Genomic DNA, 20,796 nt, shown 5'->3' on the forward strand with positions numbered 1-20,796 from the left:
TACGTACAGCATAATCACTTTTCGTATTCATATAAAGTGCATTCATATCAATATATTGCAGTAATATGTTATATGAAAATCACATCCTATTTGTAATTTTCCAGAGTTTTTTGTTGTTGTAGGATTCTAGTTGTCGCCCTGCAGGAGAAGATTGCTGCATTCGATAGCTGTACCTTCACCAAAAAGTTCTTTGTTACAAGTAAGGAGCTGGGACTGTGTGTGTATCCTAAATCATACCCTATTCCCTACATAGTGCACTGCTTTTGAACAGAGTCCTATGGGCCCTGGTCAAAGGTAGTGCACTATGTAGGGGATAGGGTGCCATTTAGGATGCTGTCTGTGAATTTGGCCACTTTGGATGATAAGGCTTTGATGTATGTGTTCATGTTGAACCAGATGACACACTCATGGACGTTTGTTTTCCTTGTGGCTTTGATCAATAAAACCCCCCCTGATTATACTTCATACATTGTTCTTATCACCATGCACACACACACACACACATATACAAACACATATATATACACACACACACACACTAGATTAGTACTCACAGATGCATCTTCTCTTCAGTGAAATCAATGGACATATCATCTTGGAACAGATGTTCAGTCTCTCCTGTGTCTCTCTGTGTACATATGTGAAAACACCAAAGTGATATAGCTACCCACTAACCGTTATATAGCCAGTAGCACCAACACACAGAGCCAGAACCAGCCCAGTCACGTAACACATCAGCATTTTCCACACAAACATCCTACCACCAAAAAGACAAGCAAGTCTGTCACGCTGGCATCACCCAGCCCAAACAACCAACTAACTAAACACAGATACTGGCAGCGTTTATCCCGCAATACACAAACCACCATGCCCCCTCAAGGAGCACCACATTTAGAACAAGTCTTTGAAACCGGTCTAAACTGTTTTCACTGAAACATCATGGTAGAGCAGGCAGAAGCCCCTCTGGTAGCTTAACACATCTCAACATCACTGACAGTATGTTTATAACATGTTTACAACTCCTGATTGTAACCTCGACAACATACAGATACTCTTTTATTTATTTTTTATTTCACCTTTATTTAACCAGGTAGGCCAGTTGAGAACAAGTTCTCATTTACAACTGCGACCTGGCCAAGATGAAGCAAAGCAGTGCGACAAAAACAACAACACAGAGTTACACAAAAGCAAACGTACAGTCAATAACATAATAGAAAAGTCTATATACATGGTGTGCAAATGAGGTAAGATTAGGGAGGTAAGGGAATAAATAGGCCATAGTGGCGAAATAATTACAATTTAACAATTAAGCACCGGAGTGATGGATTTGCAGAAGATGAATGTGCAAGTAGAGATACTGGGGTGCAAAGGAGCAAAAAAATAAATAACAATATGGGGATGAGGTAGTTGGGTGGGCTATTCACAGATGGGCTGTGTACAGGTGCAGTGATCGGTAAGCTGCTCTGACAGCTGATGCTTAAAGTTAGTGAGGGGGAGATAAATCTCCAGCTTCAGTGATTTTTGTAATTCGTTCCAGCCATTGGCAGCAGAGAACTGGAAGGAAAGGCGGCCAAAAGAGGAGTTGGCTTTGGGGATAACCAGTGAAATATACCTGCTGGAGCGTGTGCTACGGGTGGGTGCTGCTATGGTGACCAGTGAGCTGAGATAAGGCGGGGCTTTACCTAGCAAAGACTTATAGATGACCTGGAGCAAGTGGGTTTGGCGACAAATATGAAGCAAGGGCCAGCCAACGAGAGCATACAGGTCACAGTGGTGGGTAGTATATGGGGCTTTGGTGACAAAACGGATGGCACTGTGCAAGACTACATCCAATTTTCTGAGTAGAGTGTTGGAGGCTGTTTTGTAAATGACATCGCCGAAGTCAGGATCGGTAGGATGGTCAGCGCAGGATGACGTGAAACAGTATATGTAACAAGGCCATTGCTGCCTGCAGATAGTAAACTGACTGCTTTTAGGAGAATTTGGTCTTAATGCGGTGTCTGCCTGCCTTTCCTATCCATGTCTGGCTGGGCCACGGGACAATGACTGTTAATCGCTCTCAATGACGCTTCCTCCTCGTGAAATGGAGACGCGTTTCTCTTTGGGGAGGATGAGGAGCAACACATGCGTCCTGTAATGTGGGTGTTTTTAGTTGTTCTTGTCTTTTATAGTGGTGTGGAGAGGGGATGAGGTTAGTTAGGTCTGTGTGTGGATGTGATTTTGGGGTTGGTGATTCCCCTTTTTCTCGATCAAATGTTTTATTTTCTCTTCATCTTTCCTTCTTTCGGCCCTTTGCTTTTTCTCTTTCCTCTGTTCTCCTCAGCCTTTTCCCCTCTCACTTAGTCTGTCTTTTATTTTCTCTTCATATCCATTCCTCTTCTCCCCCTTCCTCTCTTCTTTCTTTTCATGTCTTTTCTGTTTTCCAATATCTCATCTCATCCTCTTCTCTCTCTCCTCTGTTCCCTTTTCTCTCTCTTTTCCTCTCTCCTCTCATCCCCCTATCCACACAGGATGTGTCAGACACATGTTATCTCACTGCCTGGGCTGAGTGGGTCATTCTCCCCCAGCCGTGGAGAGCCAACAAAAGGCCATAGCATTGTGGGCTTACCTCAAGTCCTATTCACCCCGCGCCTCCCAGCCTTGACTCTTCTGAACACTAAATTACTGTCTGACTCCATCTCATCTGCACCCTGAGCACTACATTACTGTCAGCCAAACCCCTCTCCCTTTGGCTCTCTCCCTTTGCACTCACATGACCTCATATTGGTGTGTGTGTACTGGTATGTACGTTTGTGGGGGTATGTGTTTGTATATCTGTGTGTATGTGTGTGCACAAACAAGCGTATTTGTCCCCGTTACTCTCTGCGTGCATTTATGGCAGGTTCCATCATGACTCATTCTCTGTTTACAGATATGTTTGGGAGTAGTGGTGAATCCTGATTGTGGATGTGCTCAAATACCTTGAGTGTTTTGGAACTAATATATTGGTCTATTAAGCCAGACAAGCTTAATCAAGCACATATAACGTTTTTGAAATCATTTCAAATAGTATTTGAACCCATGTCTGGTGCTCTCTGGCCATTGACTCCAGTGTGTGTGTGGTTGTATTTAGTTAATTATTACTCATGTCTACTGTGAGATGACTGTTTACATCAACATCTGTGTGAGTGAGTGGACACATTTGTTCCAGTATAACAGTGCATTCAGAAAGTATTCAGACACATTGACTTTTCCCACATTTTGTTACGTTACAGCCTTGTTCTAAAATGGATTAAAAAAAATATTATCCACTCAATACCCCATAATGACAAAGCAAAAACAGGTTTTTAGACATTTTTGCTAATGTATTAAAAATGTAAAACTGAATTATGACATTTACATAAGTATTCAGACCCTTTACTCAGTACTTTGTTGAAGCACCTTTGGCAGCGATTACAGCCTTGAGTCTTCTTGGGTATGATGTTACAAGCTTGGCACACCTGTATTTGGGGAGTTTCTCCCATTCTTCTCTGCAGATCCTCTCAAGCTCTGTCAAGTTGGATGGGAAGCGTTGCTGCAGAGCTATTTTCAGGTCTCTCCAGAGATGTTCGATCGAGTTCAAGTCCAGGCTCTGGCTGGGCCACTCAAGGACATTCAGAAACTTGTCCCGAAGCCACTCCTGCATTGGCTTGGGTGTGTGCTTAGGGTCATTGTCCTGTTGGAAGGTGAACCTTCACCCCAGTCTGAGGTCCTGAGTGCTCTGGAGCAGCTTTTCATCAAGGATCTCTCTGTACTTTGCTCCGTTCATCTTTCCCTTGATCCTTTCTAGTCTCCCAGTCCCTGACACTGAAAAACATCCCCACAGCATGATACTGCCACCACCATATTCCAACGTAGGGATGGTGCCAGTTTTCCTCCAGATGTGACGCTTGGCATTCAGGCCAAAGAGTTCAATCTTGGTTTCATCAGACCAGAGAATCTTGCTTCTCATGGTCTGAGAGTCCTTTAGGTGCCCTTTGGCAAACTCTAAGTGAGCTGACATGTGCTTTTTTACTGAGGAGTGGCTTCCATCTGGCTACTCTACCATAAAGGCCTGATTGGTGGAGTGCTGCAGAGATTGTTGGCCTTCTGGAAGGTTCTCTCATCTCCACAGAGGAACTCTGGAGCTCTGTCAGAGTGACCATCAGGTTCTTGGACACCTCCCTGATCAAGGCACCTTCTCCCCCGATTGCTCAGTTTGGCCGGGCGGCCAGATCTAGGAAGAGTCTGGCTGGTTCCAAACTTCTTCCATTTAAGAATGATGGAGGCCACTGTGTTCTTTGGGACCTTCAATGTTGCAGACATTTTTTGGTACCCTTTCCTAGATCTGTGCCTCGACACAATCCTGTCTCGGAGCTCTACGGACAATTCCTTTGACCTCATGGCTTGGTTTTTGCTCTGACATGGACTGTCAACTGTGGGACCTTATATAAACAGGTGTGTGCCTTTCCAAATCATGTCCAATCAATTGAATTGACCACAGGTGGACTCTAATCAAGTTGTAGAAACATCTCAAGGATGATCAATGGAAACAGGATGCACCTGAACTTAATTTCGAGTCTCATAGCCAAGGGTCTGAATACTTATGTAAATAAGCTGTTTCTGTCGTTGTTTTTAATACATTTGCAAACATTTCTAAAACCTTGTTTTCGCTTGGGCATTATGGGGTATTGTATGTAGATTGAGGATTCAATTTTTTTAATATCTATTTTAGAATAAGGCTGTAACGTAACAAAATGTGGAAGAAGTCAAGGGGTCTGAAGACTTTCCGAATGCACTGTATACTGATAGCTTGATCCGCTTGTGAATTTATGGGCTGTTTGTCCTCATCTTCTGTATGTATGTTGACGTCCATTTGTATTTATGCTGAGCTTTTCAGTGTGTGTGTGTTTCTTTTTACTTAGAGCCACATTATGACCTAATGCGTTCTGTGGCACACAATAAAGTGGGGACTACTCCTGTCTAGATTGACTGGCAGACACACTGATCCCTATGGGGACTACTAAAGCACACACACAGTGATCCACTTTCCCCTCTCAAACACATTAGGGCTTTAAGAGAAACCGAGACACACTCGGAAGAGAGGAACTCTGACTTCTAAAGCGAATATCTACAGCAGCATTATCAGCATTCACTGTTTCTGCAACTTCTAAAAGGGAACATGTTGAAGTTAGGTAATCCCAGGGCAGTCCATTTGAGATACGCAGTTATGATTTTACGCCTTGATTGGTGTATATAAATTGGTGTGACTGTGTTGTGTCAGCCTCAATTGTGCATCCAATTTGTCCCGTGGCTGAAGGGTATGGAGAAAGTATGGAGTTCACCTTCAATAACTGTATGTTTCCTCCCGTGTGTTTTCAGGCTGCTTTCCATGTCCGGGCCCCAACCTAAACCCCATAGCACTGGGAGGACGCTGGCTAGCCTACGCTGAGAATAAGGTAGGACACAGGCACACACACACACACACACACCCATCCGTCACAGATGTACTTATCACAACAGCATATTTACAGTCCTCCAAAAAGCATTTTTTATTTGAGCTCTTTAATCTCTCAGTACAACTCATTCCAAGAAGATGCCACTAGAAATGATAACATCTGAAAACCAACAGATGTAGGTTTTTTTAATGTCTATTTAATAGGATTTTGGTATTTTCCAAAAGCAAGTCCACTCTACGCAATAGGTTTAATGGATAATTGTGTCTGGTAGTTTTCTGATTACGACCGGCCACTCAAGCAATTGACAGATGGGTCAGTGACTACTTGTTACTATGGCATTGGGCAGTAGACCGAGTAATGTTGGGAAACGTATAAGCTACTCTGTTCGTGAAGTATAGAGTAGGTCTGGGATGGATGGCTGGATCCAAGGAAATGGACAGTGGGATAGGAGAGGAGTGTTTTTAATGTGCAGCTCCTCCATATTCTGTTTCTGGTTGGCATCAGATGCAGGAGGACGATGGTTATGTATTTCTTATCTATGTTTTCCTCTCTCTCTCTCTGTGTCTCTCTCTCTCTCTCTCTCTGTGTCTCTCTCTGTGTCTCTGTGTCTCTCTGTCTGTCTGTGTGTGTGTGTGTGTGTGTCTCTCTCTCTCTCTCCCTCCAGTTGATCCGGTGTCACCAGTCTCGAGGCGGTGCCTGCGGGGACAATGCCCAGTCTTACACAGCTACAGTCATCAGCGCTGCTAAAGTAAGTCAAACACATACTCTCTCACACACACTTCCCTCCATCTCAGTGGTTGTAATAAAATCATTTACATCTGTACATTTCTGAGAAGTGATATAGGATCCACCCAGGCTTTCCCCTGTGAGTCAGACACCATTCTGAGAATCTATATCATAACCCAGACACAGGCCTTGAGAGTCAATGAGCATCTTAACTCAATTCTATGGTCCCTGTATTTGTCTGTAGGGGGTTCCATCCTGTACTGTCCTGCAATATGGGACATATGGCCCCTGTAATACTCCTCTCAGCTGGAGAGCACCGCCAGGCTACGCTAACTGCTAAGCCCTTTGATACCAAACTGAATTTATACCCCTCCGCTCTGTTGATGTAGCGGCTAAGCTATCCCACGCTACTAGCCTAGCACAGCAATTTCCTCATATGGTTCCAGTCTCCTGTCTTTTCCAAGCCTGCAAAGGGGAACTCTAATTGATTTATGAAGCCCCCTCGGGTTATTCCCATGGTCTCTCCCTCCCTTTCTCCTTAATGAGCGCTAACGGCTAGCGTGATAGCAGTCCCATTAGCCGCTAATGGCGGCTTGCGAAAGTATTCACTCCCTTGGCATTTTTCCTATTTTGTTGCCTTACAACCTGGAATTAAAATAGATTTTTGGGGGGTTTGTATCATTTGATTTACACAACATGCCTACCACTTTGAAGATGCTAAATATTTTTTTTTGTGAAACAAACAAGAAATAGGACAAGAAAAACAGACAACTTGAGCGTGCATGACTGTTCACCCCCCCAAAAGACAATACTTTGTAGAGCCACCTTTTGCAGCAATTACAGCTACAAGTCCTCTGGGGGTATGTTTCTATACGCTTGGCATTTCTAGCCACTGGGATTTTTGCCCATTCTTCAAGGCAAAACTGCTCCAGCTCCTTCAAGTTGGATGGGTTCCTGCTGGTGTACAGAAATCTTTAAGTCATACCACAAATTCTCAGTTGGATTGAGGTCTGGGCTTTGACTAGGCCATTCAAAGACATTTAAATGTTTCCCCTTAAACCACTCGAGTGTTGCTTTAGCAGTATGCTTAGGGTCATTGTCCTGCTGGAAGGTGAGCCTCCGTTCCTGTCTCAAATCTCTGGACGACTGAAACAGGTTTCCCTCAATAATTTCCCTGTATTTAGCGCCATCCATCATTCCTTCAATTCTGACCAGTTTCCCAGTCCCTGCCGATGAAAAACATCCCCACAGCATGATGCTGCCACCACCATGCTTCACTGTAGGGATGGTGTTCTCGAGGTGTTGGGTTTGCGCCAGACATAGCGTTTTCCTTGATGGACAAAAAGCTAAATTTTAGTCTCATCTGACCAGAGTACCTTCTTCCATATGTTTGGGGAGTCTCAAATCAAAGTTTATTTGTCACGTGCGCCGAATACAACAGGTGTAGGTAGACCTTACAGTGAAATGCTTACTTACAGGCTCTAACCAATAGTGCAAAAAATGTATTAGGTGAGCAATAGGTAAGTAAAGAAAACAACAGTAAAAAGACTGATAAACAGTAGTGAGGCTATATACAGTAGCGAAGCTACATACAGACACTGGTTAGTCAGGCTGATTGAGGTGGTATGTACCTGTAGCTATGGTTAAAGTGACTATGCATAAATGATGAACAGAGAGTAGCTGTAGCGTAAAAGAGGCGTTGGTGGGTGGCAGGACACAATGCAGATAGCCCGGTTAGCCAATGTGCGGGAGCACTGGTTGGTCGGGCCAATTGAGGTAGTATGTACAGTCGTGGCCAAACATTTTGAGAATTACACAAATATTCATTTTCACAAAGTCTGCTGTCTCAGTTTGTATGAGGGCAATTTGAATATACTCCAGAATGTTATGAAGAGTGATCAGCTTAATTGCAATTAATTGCAATTAATTAATTCCGGGATGCTTGCCTTCTAGGCAGAGTTGCAAAGAAAAACCCATGTCAGACTGGCCAATAAAAAGAAAAGATTAAGATGGGCAAAAGAACACAAACACTGGACAGAGGAACTCTGCCTAGAAGGCCAGCATCCCGGAGTCGCCTCTTCACTGTTGAGACTGGTGTTTTGCTGGTACTATTTAATGAAGCTGCCAGTTGAGGACTTGTGAGTCGTCTGTTTCTCAATCTAGACACACTAATGTACTTGTCCTCTTGCTCAGTTGTGCACTGGGGCCGCTCACTCCTCTTTCTATTCTGGTTAGAGCCAGTTTGCACTGTTCTGTGAAGGGAGTAGTATACAGTCTTGGCCTAAAGTTTTGAGAATGATACAAATATACATTTTCACAAAGTCTGCTGCCTCAGTTTGTATGATGGCAATTTGCATATACTCCAGAATGTTATGAAGAGTGATCAGATGAATTACAATTAATTGCACTGTCCCTCTTTGCCATGCAAATGAACTGAATCCCCCAAAAACATTTCCACTGCATTTCAGCCCTGCCACAAAAGGACCAGCTGACATCATGTCAGTGATTCTCTCGTTAACACAGGTGTGAGTGTTGACGAGAATAAGGCTGGAGATCACTCTGTCATGCTGATTGAGTTCGAATAACAGACTGGAAGCTTCAAAAGGAGGGTGGTGCTTGGAATCATTGTTCTTCCTCTGTCAACCATGGTTTCCTGCAAGGAAACACATGCCGTCATCATTGCTTTGCACAAAAAGGGCTTCACAGGCAAGGATATTGCTGCCAGAAAGATTGCACCTAAATCAACCATTTATCGGATCATCAAGAACTTCAAGGAGAGCGGTTCAATTGTTGTGAAGAAGGCTTCAGGGTGCCCAAGAAAGTCCAGCAAGCGCCAGGACCGTCTCCTAAAGTTGATTCAGCTGCGGGATCGGGGCACCACCAGTACAGAGCTTGCTCAGGAATGGCAGCAGGCAGGTGTGAGTGCATCTGCACGCACAGTGAGGTGAAGACTTTTGGAGGATGGCCTGGTGTCAAGAAGGGCAGCAAAGAAGCCACTTCTCTCCAGGAAAAACATCAGGGACATATTCTGCAAAAGGTACAGGGATTGGACTGCTGAGGACTGGGGTAAAGTCATTTTCTCTGATGAATCCCCTTTCCGATTGTTTGGGGCATCCGGAAAAAAGCTTGTCCGAAGAAGACAAGGTGAGCGCTACCATCAGTCCTGTGTCATGCCAACAGTAAAGCATCCTGAGACCATTCATGTGTGGGGTTGCTTCTCAGCCAAAGGAGTGGGCTCACTCACAATTTTGCCTAAGAACACAGCCATGAATAAAGAATGGTACCAACACATCCTCCGAGAGCAACTTCTCCCAGCCATCCAGGAACAGTTTGGTGACGAACAATGCCTTTTCCAACATGATGGAGCACCTTGCATAACGCAGAAGGGATAACGAAGTGGCTCGGGGAACAAAACATCGATATTTTGGGTCCATGGCCTGGAAACTCGTCAGACCTTAATCCCATTGAGAACTTGTGGTCAATCCTCAAGAGGCGGGTGGACAAACAAAAACCCACAAACTCCAAGCATTGATTATGCAAGAATGGGCTGCCATCAGTCAGGATGTGGCCCCGAAGTTAATTGACAGCATGCCAGTGCGGATTGCAGAGGTCTTGAAAAAGAAGGGGCAACACTGCAAATATTGACTCTTTGCATCAACTTCATGTAATTGTCAATAAAAGACTTTGACACTTATGGAATGCTTGTAATTATGTAATTAATTATACTTCAGTATTCCATAGTAACATCTGACAAAAATATCTAGACACAATGAAGCAGCAAACTTTGTGGAAATAAATATTTGTGTCATTCTAAAAACTTTTGGCCACGACTGTACATATGTACATGAATGTATAGTTAAAGTGACTATGCATATATGATTAACAGACAGTAGCAGCAGCGTAAAACAATGCGTTTCGGCGTCCCACATGCCTTTCGGCGAACACCAAACATGTCTGCTTATTTCTTTCTGGCCACTCTTCCGTAAAGCCCAGCTCTTTGGTGTGTACGGCTTAAAGTGGTCCTATGGAGAGATACTCCAATCTCCGCTGTGGAGCTTTGCAGCTCCTTCAGGGTTATCTTTGGTCTCTTTGTTGCCTCTGATTACTGCCCTCCATGCCTGGTCTGTGAGTTTTGGTGGGCGGCCATCTCTTGGCAGGTTTGTTGTGGTGCCATATTCTTTCCATTTTTTTATGGATTTAATGGTGCTCCGTGGGGTGTTTTAAAGTTTAGGATATTCTTATATAACCCAACCCTGATCTGTACTTCTCCACAACTTTGTCCCTGACCTGTTTGGAGAGCTCCTTGGTCTTCATGGTGCCGCTTACTTGGTGGTGCCCCTTAGTGGTGTTGCAGACTCTGGGGCCTTTCAGAACAGGTGTATACATACTGAGATCACGTGACAGATCATGTGACACTTAGATTGCATACAGGTGGACTTTATTTATTTAACTAATTATGTGACTTCTGAAGGTAATTGGTTGCACCTGATCTTATTTAGGGGCTTCATAGCAAAGGGGGTGAATACATATGCACGCACCACTTTTCCGTTTTTTTAAGTATTTTTTTTGTGTATGTCCATTACATGAAATCCAAATAAAAAGCCTTTTAAATTAAAGGTTGTAATGCAACAAAACAGGAAGAACACCAAGGGGGGGTGAATACTTTTGCAAGGCACTGTACATCAAAAAGAGCAGCGGCAGCAGCGCTGAAGTGTTAGCCTGGCTAGCGGAGGGAGGGGGAAACGAGGTCCCGGTCTGCAGCCGCCGTTTAGACTATATATTATCATCTCAATATTTTCACTGCTTCCCCCCTCCTCCGGTCTACAACGCCACACTCCGACTGAGTGCTGCTGTCCAGAGACTTGGAAGGCGAGAGGGGGCGTGGAGAGAGCGCTAAGGGGAAGATTTTGGGGAGTATTTCCAAGCATTTTGTAGGAAATAATATTTTCTAACAGTGCATAATTCCAGCTGTATTGTTCCTCATACTAATCACTGGAATGTAAACATAAAGCAAAACTGCGTGTGTGATGCTCTGCATCAGTGTGGAGGCTCCTCCATGTCCTCTCCGGGCCTAGCCAGGGTGTCTGACTCAAACACCTCTGTGGCCTGGGCCAGGCCAGGCTCAAGGAAATGGATAGACTCCACTTAAGCAGCACTATCTCACCGCTACACTTTCCTGAGCTAATGGAGTCTGTATACTGTGTGTGTGTCAGCGCAAAGGGGCCCCGGAGAACCTAATCAGGTATTCAGGCCAGGCAGCACTGTCAATACCATGTGGCGCCTCTCGTTTGTTGGGTCTATGCATCACACACTCACCCACCCACACACACTCCCTCACTTGGTGACTCCACCTAGCCCACTAACAGACTGGCGTGTGTAAATTGCTCAGAGCCCCATCAATAATGAAACAGTGCGTTTGGCTCCTAATTGATCAACACTAATGTGTTTTCTAATCACTGCAGTGTGACGTTTTAGTGCTAATCCAAACAGGAGCCATTGATCTGTGTAGGGCTGAGAAGGGGGGAGTCTGGGGAGGAGAGACTGGTGGCAGACACTTGGCTCCTGCTGTTTCAGCACTCCACATCATCAGCAGCAGCTGATAGCATTGAGTAAATAGCCAGTCTCTCTCTCACAGACACACACGCACACACGCTTATAGGCATGCGTAGACACAGTCGTTCTATATTGATCAACACTTCTCTCCCAGATCCCCTTAGTCAAACAGACATACTGGTGTCTTTATTGGAAGTGTCTAGTTGGTTTATGACGATGAGCCCAATCTGATGTTTGTTTCCTGCTATTCTCCACCTCCCCCCTCTCTCCCTTCTCCTCCCCCCTCTCTCCCCTCTTCTCCCCCCTCTATATATGCGCTGCTCTCCCTCCCCCTTCCCCCTGTCGTTCTGGTTAGACCCTAAAGACTGGTCTCACCATGGTGGGGAAGGTGGTGACCCAGCTAGCTGGTACTCTACCCACTGGCGCCCCCGACGAGGAGGGTGCTACCCCCCACAGCACCACCCGCCGAAGCCCCCATGCCCCCGGAGTAATCACCGTCATTGACACACACAATGTGGGAGAGGGACAGGTATGTGTGATCACTAAGTTATAGACCCTGGCTCTCCAACCGTGTTAAATCACCTTCTGATGTAATGGTAAGAAAATATACATGTTCTGCAACCAGAAATGGAAGAAGAAGGAATACTGCAAAAAAATTGTTTTCACACAATGTGGAGTTTAAAAGATGTTGTTGGAGAGGTACATGTATTACTGTGTCTTACCGTCTGTGTTATGGACCATTGCTCTGAAGTAATGTTGAAAAAGTGTACAAAGCGAAACATACATCTTGGTTGGTTTTTGTGTATGTAGTAATCCTTTTGGGGTTGTTTGAACAATAATTCTCACCTGATAATAATGTGTCATCACTACCTTTTATAAACTGTCCCAACCTACTGTATCTCAGTAGACTGCCACTGGCTGCTCGATACATCATGGGAATGTGTCTCTTCCTGCTTTTGGCACAGGTCCCAAGTGAAGACCAGGCCATAGAAATGGAATGATTTAACACAAAATAAAGAACCACATAAATCATTTTTCTTTCAGTTACATACATGTATTTGTTTAGGGGGTAGATCAGCTTTAATATTGCAGCTCTTACTCATTCAAGGGTTTTTCTTTGAGTCCTGACCTCAACCTGATTGAGATGCTGTGGCATGACCTCGAGAGCAGTTCACACCAGACATCCCAAGAATATTGCTGAACTGAAACAGTTTTGTGAAGAGGAATGGTAAAAAATTCCTCCTGACCGTTGTGCAGGTCTGATCCGCAACTAAAGAAAAGACGCCAAAGAACCAAAGAGCCAAGCCAAAGAACACCATCCCAACCGTGAAGCACGGGGGTGGCAGCATCATGTTGTGGGGGTGCTTTGCTGCAGGAGGGACTGGTGCACTTCACAAAATAGATGGCATCATGAGAAAGGAAAATGATGTGGATATATTGAAGCAACATCTCAAGACATCAGTCAGGAAGTTAAAGCTTGGTCGCAAATGGGTCTTCAAAATGGACAATGACACCAGGCATACTTCCAAAGTTGTGGCAAAATGGCTTAAGGACAACAGGGTCAAGGTATTGGAGTGGCCATCACAAAGCCCTGACCTCAATCCCATAGAAAATTTGTGGGCAGAACTAAAAAAGTGTGTGCGAGCAAGGAGGCCTAAAAACCTGGCTCAGTTACACCAGCTCTATCAGGAGGAATGGGCCAAAATTCACCCAACTTATTGTGGGAAGCTTGTGGAAGGCTACCCAACACGTTTGACTGAAGTTAAATCATTTAAAGGCAATGCTGTCAAATACTAATTGAGTGTATGTAAACTTCTGACCAACTGGGAATGTGATGAAAGAAATATAAGCTGAAATAAATCATTCTCTCCACTATTATTCTGACAATTCACATTCTTAGAATAAAGTGGTGATTCTGACTGACCTAAGACAGGGAGTTTTTACTAGGATTAAATGTCAGGAATTGTGAAAAACTGAGTTTAAATGTATTTGGCTAAGGTGTATGTAAACTCCCAACTTCAACTGTATATATGTTTTACAGACACAGTATGTTTTACATTAGTTATCTTGTTATTAGTTGTTATTATTCCCAACCTTCAGCTCCATTCAACCCCTCCCATCTATCTCTTAACACCATCCATATTGGATTTCTATTTGCCATATATGTTAACTGTGCTGTTATGTTTCACAGAAGTTCTGAATCTTTTCTATTCTCATAACTTCTACAGATTGTAAAATAAATATATATATTTTTTGCTAAAACTATTATTATATTATTGATTATTGACTATGACTTTTAAAATCACCCAGTATTGCTATCTGCCGCGTTAGCTCCAGGTAAATGTTGCAATTCTTCAGCCATTCCTGGACCTGTGACCACAAGCTACATATGGACAGTACCAAAACAAATGATTGAATTATTCTGTCTCTTCGCAGCAAAATCTGCCAAGGTTGTATCCCCCATATTTATAACATTGTATTGGTTTGCAAGAATTTCGTATAATAATTCAATTGAAATATTCTAAGTTTTGAAATCCGCCGTCATTTTGCGTATCAGTTCATAAACCATGTGCTATGGAATCGGTACATCGAAAATCTCTTCCCAGCTATTTCGCAATCTATATGGCACAGCTGTCAATTTTTTGGGTCCAATAAATGAAACTGTTAAACTTTTTTATTTATCACAATTTTCTTTAACCAACTATGGTCTTTAATGCAGGGCCGACAGACAAGTTCCCTACTTTTTCCCTCTTCCACTTTGCTCTTCCATTTTTGCAGTAATGCTGCAATTAGTTGGTTGTAATTTTGAGTAGAGCAGACATTTCCATATATTTTTCTTAGCTGCATGTGTGACATAACTCCACCAGTATAATATTTGTAAATTATATAATAAACACGACTATTTCGTTTTTAATACATTTCAATTTTTTTTTAAAAATCTATTAGTATTTTTGAGTTTAACCACTGTTTGTTCTGTTTTTTTCTTGTGGATTAAATTGAAATTGCAACCAACTTTCTATGGCTTGTTTTTAACAATAGCGATATTTTGGGAGTTTTCCTTTTCAAATATTAAAAGTGCGAGGTTGTAATCTGAATAAAGGGAAAAAGGCTATTCTTGAAAATGGGGTGAGACATTCTTTTTAATTTGCTAGAGAACTAGTTTGGATTTAAGTAACTTTTGTTACATGTTGTTGAAGCCTGTAGTGAGAGGTCTAATGCTTTAATATTTAATGATTTCTTCCGTCCGAATTCATATTCATTATATAAATAGGCCTGTTTAATTTTTTCTGGCTTGCCGTTCCAACTAAAATGGAATGTATTTTTTATTATAATTTAAATAACGGTTCGCTAGGTGCAGGCAAGACCATAAGAAAATAGGTCAACTGGGATGAGACTGAAGAGTTAATCAGGGTCATTTTTCCACAAATAGACAGGTATTTTTCTTTCCATGGTAGCAAGATCTTCTCTATTTTTGCTAAGTTTCTATTTACATTTATTGGAGTGAGATCAAGTATTTCTTTCAGGATATGTATACCGAGTATGTCCACATCACCATCAAACCATTTTATTGGTAAACTACATGGTAATGTAAATGTTGTATTTTTAGTGATCCAATATGTAATATTATACACGTTTTCCTCCTCTTGACAGTTTAACACTTTCTGAGAAGTAGCCATTGTTTACTATTTTACACCTAGGGTTACTATACATGACTTTAACCCATTTCATAAGAGATTCTCCAAAATTCAAATGTTCCAGGCATTTATTTATGAACTCCAGTCGTACTGTGAAAAACATGGGCGAGGATCTTTGTTGAATAAGTTCCTCCGTTTCTTTTTGTTTTTCCTGTAATTTATTCCGAGCCTTTGGTACAGTTTTATTGGTATCTATCTGTTCTGTTAGAAGGTCTATTTCCTTTGTTAATATGGACTATTTTGACCTAAACATTTAAGTGTTCCATACAATAAGGGGATCTGCTATACCTATGTTATGTCGGAAAAATTCTGTTAAATTCCTCTGTTCTAGTTGTTTTTATCATCCGTTAGGGTTTGATTCAATTTCCAATATCCTTGCCCACGTGGAAATTCATTAAGCGTAATGTATATGCCAATTATCTGATGGTCCGACCGTGTTCTGTCCCCTATCAACACTTTTTAAACTTTTGGTGCCAACGAGAATGACATAAGAAAGTAGTCAAGACGACTAGCTTGATTGAGCCTCTGCCATGTATATCTCACTAGGTCAGGATATTTAAGCCTCCATATATCCACTAGTTCCAATATATCCATGACATTTGTGATTTCCTTTAGAGCATGAGGGTGATAGTTTGTAGTATGATTTCCTTTACGATGCATTGAGGTATTATAATCTCCCACCAGCACAGCTGTTCTTTGTTTGCATCAAACTGAACTCTGTCTCTAGACATTCTCTCATCAGAGTTAGAAGTGTTTTTTACTGATGCGTTGTGGGTAACCAGAAAACGTTCCCAGGTGTCCGTTTCCTTGTACAGTATCTTTAATAGAGTGTCACATTTACTGAGCTACAGCCTTACATGTTTACACTTCTCACATACAAGGCCCTTTTACACACACAACGTTTAAATCATAACAGATTCTCTATCCTCTCTTCCCTCCTTTTTCTTGTACTTTCTGACCTCCATAAACACACCTTTTGGGTTTTGTGGTGAGAAACCACCCAGGTTAAACTTTTTTAAATCCTCTGCTAGAGCGAACACAGGAGCCCACCAACCAACCCCACACCCCACACACGTACCTGACAGTACCTCGGGGCCTAAGGTGGGATTTATTTTGCTTTCTCACTCATATTTTCCCAGCTCGGCCTTCGCCACAGCGCCAGCTTTTTTAAGACGTGGGGAGACTTAATGAATGCACTGCTAATCATCACCAGTAACCTCACAAGATGCTTGAACTCCGTCCTCTATTTTTGACACATTCCTCTCTTCCTAGCTCCCTTAGTGAAAGGGTGTCTGTGTAATGCTCACCGTATTGTTGGTTATAGCCGCTATGTATAAGGGGCATAAGGTTACTATAAATCCATACCATGCCTTTTATTGTAGTGCAGTGGAAGAATCATTGAATTCCTAAACTATGACCACACAACACTGTGTGTGTGTGTGTGCGCGTGCGTGCGCATCCCAGTCTCCTGAGGGCTCCTCCAGACCGGGGCTAAGTTCCTCAGATGCAGGTCTGCACTGTGTCACCAGCAATTTTACAGTAACCCTACACTGCACATAAACACAGTTAGGAGAAAGAGGGAGAGAGGAGGGGGCGAGAGAGAGGAGGGAGGGAAAGAAGGGGGATTTCTGTGTGACTTCAGCGTATAGCTGTGTGTTATATAGGTTTTGCGTTGCTTTCTTGCCACATCTCTCCACTCACACTATTAGTTTGTTGACTCTTTCATTGGAAGTGGTGACCCCTCTTTACACACACACATTCCTCCTGTATAATAGGTTTACTCTCCAGAGGTAGCCCCCGACACTAATTCTGCTTTTCAAAGGGCTTCAGCAGGATTCCCTCACAGAACAACATTGTGCCTCTGATGTAATAAAAGGGGTCTGGCTTATGTCTCCCCTTTTCCTTGTTCTTCTCTTTCCCTCCTTTCCTCTCTCCTTCTCTCCCTCCAGTCCAGTCTGAAATAAAGGGCTCAGTTGAGCTCAGTGGTTGTTTTTGTGTTTGGACTGGCTCATATTAATACGAATGCAGCAATGCTCCCAGCTCCTTAATGCAACACTAGACCAGATTTATCACTTTAAGACCGACCTGCTCTTTCTCGCTCCCTTTTGCTTGCTCTTTCTCTCTCCCCCCATCTCTCCCTTCTCCTTTCTCTCTCTCTCACTCTTTCTCTGGCCTTATGTCTGAGCTTAGTTATAATCTGTTCAAGACCAGAAACGTTTACACACACAATGTCTCTGGCCTGAGAACAGACTCATACTCAGCATCACTGTGATTTTTTTTTGCACAGTCGCAGGACTTAGAGCTTAGCTACTGGTCTGAGATCAGCCTCTTGTCAGGCGTCTTAGTTTTCATGCAGCACATGGAGACAGATGACGGGCATAGTGCTGCGGTGACAGTATAGAAAGAGTGAGAGAGAGTGTTCTCTCTTTTGCTGCTGAATGTCTTGCCATTCCAAGCCTCTTTCTGGTGTTTATTGGCATTATTGCTAATTACATCCACAAGGGGGCAATGGTCTTTACCAATGGGATTGTAACATATTAATTTTCCATTATTTTACAGCAAGATGCAAAAGAAGTCCATGTGTTGGAATTTGGTCCCGCTCTGTGTAAATTCTGTTGTGTGTGTGTGTTCCAGGTCCTGGTGAGTGAGGACTCAGATGGAGAGGGAGTGGTGGCCCACTTCCCAGCCCATGACAAACCCATATCCTGCATGGAATTCAACCCCAGCGGTAAGGAGATGGCTCACTGCAACACACACACACACACACACACAGGCATACACACCAAAAGTATTTATTTTGGATGTAAAGAACGCTAACCTGAATTTGAAGGTTTTGGCAATCAATCCATAGTGAAGAAAGTGAGTTGAGGGATGAGGAGTTATTTGTTGTTGAGTGTGAACCCAGATGAAGGGAACACAACCTCACTGTCCAGGTCTTAAAAACCTCTTCTGTGGGACTCCAGGGTGTGTCCCAGTCTTAACCTCTTCTGTGGGACTCCAGGGTGTGTCCCAGTCTTAACCTCTTCTGTGGGACTCCAGGGTGTGTCCCAGTCTTAACCTCTTCTGTGGGACTCCAGGGTGTGTCCCAGTCTTAACCTCTTCTGTGGGACTCCAGGGTGTGTCCCAGTCTTAACCTCTTCTGTGGGACTCCAGGGTGTGTCAGAAAGGGCCTATGAAGTGGGGATGTATGTGTCTGTGTTACAACGGTAGTCAGTGGGGCCTGTGCCTGAGGGTGCATGCACTCACCTGCAGTCAACACACAATGGAAGTGGCTTGATCAAGCAGGCCCTGCAGTGACAATGGCACTTCATCCCACTGTGGGAGAGTGACAACAACCATGCATTGATATGTGAAGTCACACACCGGGGCACTCCCTTTGTGTTTCTGTGATCACACTCACTCAGTCAGGCCTTGATGTCGGTCCGACACCCGGTAGACAGCCTTAGGTGTGTGAGGTGTTGAGTTACGCAGCTCACCTCACAACAGATGAGTTACGTTGCTCTCCTCACAACGGAAGAGAGGTTAGTTAAGAGGCGTTAGAGAGTTTGGCGTGTCAGTAGTCACTGGGATCATAGACCCAAAATTCATCTAACACACTCACCCGTGTCACAAGGGCTTTCAGACGTTGAAAACACAATGCAGCCTTAAAGGTCCAACGCAGTTGTTTTTTCTCAATACAAATCATTTTTGGGTAACAATTTAAACCTTACTGTGATTGTTTTCAATTAAAATGGCCAAAAATAAACATAAATAGCTTCTGAGCAAAGGGCAATTTTTAAAGCAAGAATTTTGCTATGAATGTCTGGGAGACTGAAAATTAGCTGTTATTGGCAGAGAGGTTTGGAACTCTTTCTTATTGGTCTATTAACTAATTTACCACATTGTGATGTCACCATACAAACCAAAACTCCATCCCACCAAAACGTGCTGAAATTTAAGGCGGTCTTTTCAAACAGCTCTTACACTATAAAAGGGTATTATTCCAACCTCATAGTGTTGAAATATACACTGAGTGTACAAAACACTGTCTTTCCATGACATACAGTGCCTTTGGAAAGTATTTAGACCCCTTGAACTTTTGCACATTTTGTTACGTTACAACCTTATTCTAAAATTGATTTAAATATTTTTTTTTTTAAATCTTCAGCAATCTACACACACACTACCCCATAATGTCAAAGCAAAAACAGTTTTTTTTGAAGTGTTTGCAAATGTATTAAAACAGATACCTTATTTATATAAGTATTCAGACATTTCTAAAGCATTGAAGGTCCCCAAGAACACAGTGGCCTCCATCATTCTTAAATGGAAGAAGTTTGGAACCACCCAGACTCTTCCTAGAGCTGGCCGCCCGGCCAAACTGAGCAATCGGGGGAGAAGGGCCTTGGTCAGGGAGGTGACCAAGAAACCAATGGTCACTCTGACAGAGCTCCAGAGTTCCTCTGTGGAGATGGGATAAACTTCCAGAAGGACAACCATCTCTGCAGCACTCCACCAATCAGGCCTTTATGGTAGAGTGGCCAGACGGAACCACTCCTCAGTATAAGGCACACGACAGCCCGCTTGGAGTTTGCCATGAGGCACCTAAAGGACTCTCAGACCATGAGAAACAAGATGCTCTGGTCTGATGAAATCAAGATTGAACTGGCTTGAATGCCAAAGACTAAGTGAATCCAGGTGAAAGCTAAGATCCCTTATTGATGTCACTTGTTAAATCCACTTCAATCAGTGTAGATGAAGGGGAGGAGACAGGTAATCATTACTTTCATTATTTTAGGCTATCTGGTGTTAGTGCATAAGGCTAAACTTTAGGGTTTAACTATACACGCGCCAATTGCCAGATAATGCTTTTGGGAATGGCAAAGAAAGTTAACATCAATCTACAGAGGCAAAAAGGCCATTGTCGAAGTTAAATTCAATAAGACAAAAGCTGAGAAAGGAGAGTTGAAAATATAGATAAGTGAGGGCCATAAAAGTAATGTTTGGAAAATATTTGGTGAAGTGGTAAAAGAGGATGATGGCAGTGCTGGCTATGTTTGGCGGCAGGTAGCCTAGTGGTTAGAGCGATGGACTAGTAACCGAAAGGTTGCAAGATCGAATCCCACGAGCTGACAAGGTAAAAAAAAAAATATATATATATATAAATCTGTCTTTCTGCCCTTGAACAAGGCAGTTAACCCACTGTTCCTAGGCCGTCATTGAAAATAAGAATTTGTTCTTAACTGACTTGCCTAGTTAAATAAAGGTTAAATAAAATAAATAAACAATTGATTGTGAGGCGCTATGCAAATTCGACAGTCACAAGACAGAACTTCAAATAGGCCTATGGCATGTCAAGGAACTGTGTAGCCTACTGTTTAGATGGG

The 20,796-nt window shown here is 43.0% G+C and overlaps 1 protein-coding gene across 1 annotated transcript in view; it reads left to right on the plus strand.

The window, feature by feature from the left end:
- LOC120018570 (breast carcinoma-amplified sequence 3-like) overlaps positions 1 to 20,796 on the plus strand; it is a 163,821-nt gene that overhangs the window by 28,013 nt on the left and 115,012 nt on the right. Inside the window, exons 9-13 of the mRNA XM_038961784.1 lie at positions 123 to 199; positions 5,380 to 5,456; positions 6,121 to 6,204; positions 12,091 to 12,264; positions 18,065 to 18,158. Of these exons, the coding sequence (XP_038817712.1) occupies positions 123 to 199; positions 5,380 to 5,456; positions 6,121 to 6,204; positions 12,091 to 12,264; positions 18,065 to 18,158 (506 nt within the window). The remainder of the gene's footprint in view (positions 1 to 122; positions 200 to 5,379; positions 5,457 to 6,120; positions 6,205 to 12,090; positions 12,265 to 18,064; positions 18,159 to 20,796) is intronic.

This window comes from Salvelinus namaycush, chromosome 23 (assembly GCF_016432855.1).
Source record: "Salvelinus namaycush isolate Seneca chromosome 23, SaNama_1.0, whole genome shotgun sequence".
Classification (NCBI taxonomy): Eukaryota; Metazoa; Chordata; class Actinopteri; order Salmoniformes; family Salmonidae; genus Salvelinus; species Salvelinus namaycush.